The following is a 5,000-nucleotide window of genomic DNA, read 5'->3' as shown; positions in this document are numbered from 1 at the left end:
GGAATGCTGGAATGAAATGCCTTTTCCATTGACACTTTGGCTGAGTGAGGAAAGCTGGAATAAAATGCCTTTTCCATTGACACCTGACACCTGGGCTGAGTGAGGAAAGCTGGAATAAAATGCCTTTTCCATTGACACCTGACACCTGGGCTGAGTGAGGAAAGCTGGAATAAAATGCCTTTTCCATTGACACCTGGACAGAGTGGGGAAAGCTGGAATAAAATGCCTTTTCCAGTGACACCTGACACCTGGACAGAGTGGGGAAAGCTGGAATAAAATGCCTTTTCCATTGACACCTGACACCTGGACAGAGTGAGGAAAGCTGGAATAAAATGCCTTTTCCATTGACACCTGGACAGAGTGGGGAAAGCTGGAATAAAATGCCTTTTCCAGTGACACCTGACACCTGGACAGAGTGGGGAAAGCTGGAATAAAATGCCTTTTCCATTGACACCTGACACCTGGACAGAGTGAGGAAAGCTGGAATAAAATGCCTTTCCAATGCTGAAACAGGGTCTCGCCTTCTCGACGTGGTTTCAGATCTATTAGTATTACCAGCAGAAGGATGCACTCCTGCGACATGCATGCCTTTTAGCAGTTTTGTTTTGTTTTCTGAGACAGCAAAACGGCAAATGCCATGATCAGTCCACAAATGTTTTTGATTGATTCATCGTCAGTGGACAATTTCGGAGGGCCACGTCACCTTTGTGATTTTGTTTGATGTGTTGGCCACGATGACATACACTTTATGACCCACATGTTCAACGGAAAACTCTCAAGACATTTGAGCAGTCGCGAACGTTAAAGAAAATTAAAAATTTTTAAAAAGGAAAAAAAAAGAAAGAAAAAGATAGTGATAACCATAACAGAATGTCTTTATTGCCAGTTTGAAACCTGAAGTTTTTGTATCTGGTCGCCGCTGCAGTAATTATAACAAATCAATGAATAAATAAATAAATGATAAACAAATAGACAATACTTAATGAAGAAAAACACACAAAAAGACACATTATCGCACTCCACAGGGAAAAAAATCAGTATAAAACATTGAACTTAATTTTACATACAGAAAGAGGAATGTTGCTACTGATATTCAAGAACAAGAGAGGCAAGGCCTTTAAGACTTCACGAGAGAAAAAAAAGACATTGAAAAACGATAGTTAAAATGTGTTCCATATCAACTATTAATAAGCTTGGGAGAAAAAAGGCAAGAAAAAAAGCATGCTAGTGGGATTGAACTATGCACGCTCAGTTCGGAAGCAAGTAGATTTATTCACAGCACTGACATCATTCAATCAAATTTAAAATCTACAACTATGTTATTTTTTTAGCGCTATCAGTCTAGACAAGGTTGACCAAAATTGAAGTTGTTGATTAATTTTTCCTTTTATGTTCATTCTAGTTCATTTGGAATACTCCTTTGCAGTAAACACGTCAATGGTGCAGTTAGTGTTGTCTGTGTTCTGTCCAGAAATTTTATTTCTTTTCTTTTAATTGCGAACAAGAAAAACGATGTCATGCGGTCTTCTAACCAAACATATCCTGCGTTCCGGCAACTAGAAAGCGGGATTATGTTTATTTGGATCCGGATCGAACCTCAGCGAAAAAACCCGTTCATGATCCGGAAATACGGCTTCATTCGAAAGTGTTAAACCTATTATTGGTATGACTGAAGACTTTTTCCCCACTATGTTTAATCCAAATTTGGTATTGGCAGACAAAGTGTTTTCAGAAAAAATGAATTTGTTACATTTAACCATGCACACACACACACACACACACACACACACACACACACACACACACACACACACACACACACACACACACACAGAAACCTGAACACTGAGTTATAACACAGACTCACTTTGTTCGCACAAGTGAGTCAAAAATGTCTCTTCAACCCATTGTTCCAGACGTCATCGACCAACTGAACCACAAACCACTTCTGGACCTGATCAAATCCAGAGGTCCCAACGTCTTCCCCACCCTGGATGGGAACAGCTGGGTAGACGAGAAATGGAAGTTGAGCCAGATTGTGACCCGTGTTCCACGGTACCGCTACCAACTGCCAGGCAGACCTGAGACCTACAGCATTCACATGCTGTTCCCCATGCTGCCTTGGCCTGACATGTTCCAGGCAAACCGCTCCATCATTTACGTGAGTCGCTGTGTATATCGTCATCACTGTTAACAACCAACCAATCAATCAATCAACCTGTCTGTCATCACCAAACAGTCTCTGTCACATGCAAACACACACGTGCACACGCACGCACACATACACAACACACATACACACACAGAGACACACAGACACACACACACACACCTGTCACGAAAGTCCTTGTCCGTATTTCTTTCTCCCTCTCGGTCTCTGTCTTTGTCTCTCTCTCTGCCTCTCTGTCTCTGTCTGTATCTTTCTCTCTCTCTGTCTGTATGTCTGTCTGTCTCTTTCTCTCACTGTCAGTCGATCTCAGTGATGTCAGTATGTGTACATACATTGTTTTGTTGTTTTTTATTTTTCAGATAACAGAGCCAGTCGCTCCATACAACAAGCGTGAAATGATCCTCGGTCAGTACAGTTCTTTCATCTTGGACAGGCTTAAACGGATGTACACCATGTTCACTGTGGCACTGGGAGCCAACAGCACGGAGGCAGAAAAAGACGCCGAGGATGTCATGCAGTTCATGATAAATGTGCTGAACGTAAGTCATCACCGGAATGCTCTCCCTCCCTCCCACGCCACCCAATCCTCTGATGGAAGAAAAAAAAAAAGAAGAAAGAAAATAAGAAAGAAGAAAAAATTGACAACAAAAATACCTCTGTGGCCCCCATCCCCCAACCCTGTGTGTGTGTGTGTGTGTGTGTGTGTGTGTGTGTGTGTGATGGTTGGGTTATGAACAGTAAGAGTAAGACTGAGAATTCTGTTGTTTCAGATCACCACTCCAACACTGCAGAAGGCACAACAACAACAGAATCCAAACAAATACGTAAAGAGATTTACAATCCAGAACCTGACGAATACATATCCTGCGGTAAGGAGCATCATCCACAACTGTTGTCTGTATCTCTGGGTAAACCTGTGGTAAGGGACATCATCCACAACTATTGTCTGTATCTCTGGGTAAACCTGTGGTAAGGGACATCATCCACAACTATTGTCTGTATCTCTGGGTAAACCTGTGGTAAGGGACATCATCCACAACTATTGTCTGTATCTCTGGGTAAAACTGTGGTAAGGGACATCATTCACAACTATTGTCTGTATCTCTGGGTAAACCTGTGGTAAGGGACATCATCCACAACTATTGTCTGTATCTCTGGGTAAACCTGTGATAAGGGACATCATCCACAACTATTGTCTGTATCTCTGGGTAAACCTGTGGTAAGGGACATCATTCACAACTATTGTCTGTATCTCTAGGTAAACCTGCAGTAAGGGATATCACCCACAACTATTGTCTGTATCTCTGGGTAAACCTGTGGTAAGGGACATCACCCACAACTATTGTCTGTAGTATAAGGACTGGTGGTTCTGGACCACTTTGATTCCCCCAAAATCACCCTTGGCCAAAACATTTTGACCTTGGACAATGTTGGGTTGTCAGGTCAAAGTGAACCAGAACTCCAGAACTGCAGACACCTGGAGTAAGGGACACCATCCACAACTATTGTCTGTTAGTATTATAAGGACTGGGGCTTCTGAACCACTCTCAGGTCAAAGCAGTCCAGAACGCACGGTCCTTACGCTACTTATACTACTATCATTAAGACCCTAAACTTTTGTGTGCACCACCCAATTTCGCAACCCGGGCAGACTGGTACACACACAGTTTTTAAAACAAAAGTTAACACTGGGTAAACCTGTAGTAAAGGACATCATCATCCACAACTATTGCCAGTACATCTGGGTAAAAAAAAAATTCTGATTCTTATTGTTGGGTATGGCAGAAAGTTTTCTCAACCCAGACTCAAAGAAGCTTAAACTTGACTTGTATATTTCAGTGGTCTCTGACCACCATCACTAGCAAAACTGATACAGGAAAGTCTGGGGTTGAACAGGCTGCTATGACGTTGGCTGGCCACAGGCACCCGACCAAGGTGGTTTAACAGACTGGCATCAATGGGACGGAGTTCCAGTTCGGTATCCTGGTTGAGGCATGACTTTCTTGGCCTGATCTGGGTGATTAAAAAAAAAAAAAAATTACCCTCCTCTTCCACGAATGGGTTTCTGTACACAGTTTCAGTTTCAGTTTCAGTAGCTCAAGGAGGCGTCACTGCGTTCGGACAAATCCATATACACTACACCACATCTGCCAAGCAGATGCCTGACCAGCAGCGTAACCCAACGCGCTTAGTCAGGCCTTGGAAAAAAAAAAGAAAAAAAGAAAAGAAAAAAAAAGTGAATAAATAATAGATAAGCTTACACAAATAAATAAATAATAACTATAATGTAAAAAAAAAAAAAAAAAAAAATGACAATGATGATAAATAAGCAAATAGATGTAAAACATGAAGACACACATTCACATATACACCCACACATGCATAACAGATATGCACCGAACATGCAGTTTCACAGATATGAAAGCACAGTCAAATACATATAAACGTACATTCTGCACACAGCACATGTTTAGTCAATATCAGTACTGTGACTCTATGACGCCTGATACTCGTGGTCATTGGAGTCACTTCTGGGTTATTATGTTCTAGTGCCACGACCTGTCCACCCCCAAGACATTCCTGTATCAGTTTTACTGATAAAGATGGTGAGCAACCACCTAAATAGACAAAGAGTTGAAACGCTTTGATTTTGAGTCAAGAAAACTTTGTACTGGTCTCGTTGTCTGTGTTTCTCTCCTTTAATTTCAATTCAATTCAGTTCAAAATACTTTATTATCTGCTTCAACCAAAACCAGAAACTTTTCTTTAGGCTCACTTAAAATAAAATGCCCGTCAGCACAAAAAACAACAACAAAAACCCCCACCTACT

General features: G+C 41.5%; 1 protein-coding gene across 1 annotated transcript in view; it reads left to right on the top strand.

Annotated features, from left to right (window-relative positions):
* The window catches only part of LOC143287491 (membrane metallo-endopeptidase-like 1), a 43,858-nt gene that overhangs the window by 9,829 nt on the left and 29,029 nt on the right, over window positions 1-5,000 (top strand). Inside the window, exons 7-9 of the mRNA XM_076595510.1 lie at window positions 1,917-2,161; window positions 2,530-2,709; window positions 2,941-3,039. Of these exons, the coding sequence (XP_076451625.1) occupies window positions 1,917-2,161; window positions 2,530-2,709; window positions 2,941-3,039 (524 nt within the window). The remainder of the gene's footprint in view (window positions 1-1,916; window positions 2,162-2,529; window positions 2,710-2,940; window positions 3,040-5,000) is intronic.

This window comes from Babylonia areolata, chromosome 11 (assembly GCF_041734735.1).
Source record: "Babylonia areolata isolate BAREFJ2019XMU chromosome 11, ASM4173473v1, whole genome shotgun sequence".
NCBI lineage: Eukaryota > Metazoa > Mollusca > Gastropoda > Neogastropoda > Buccinidae > Babylonia > Babylonia areolata.
This window is presented reverse-complemented; position numbering and strand designations above follow the sequence as displayed.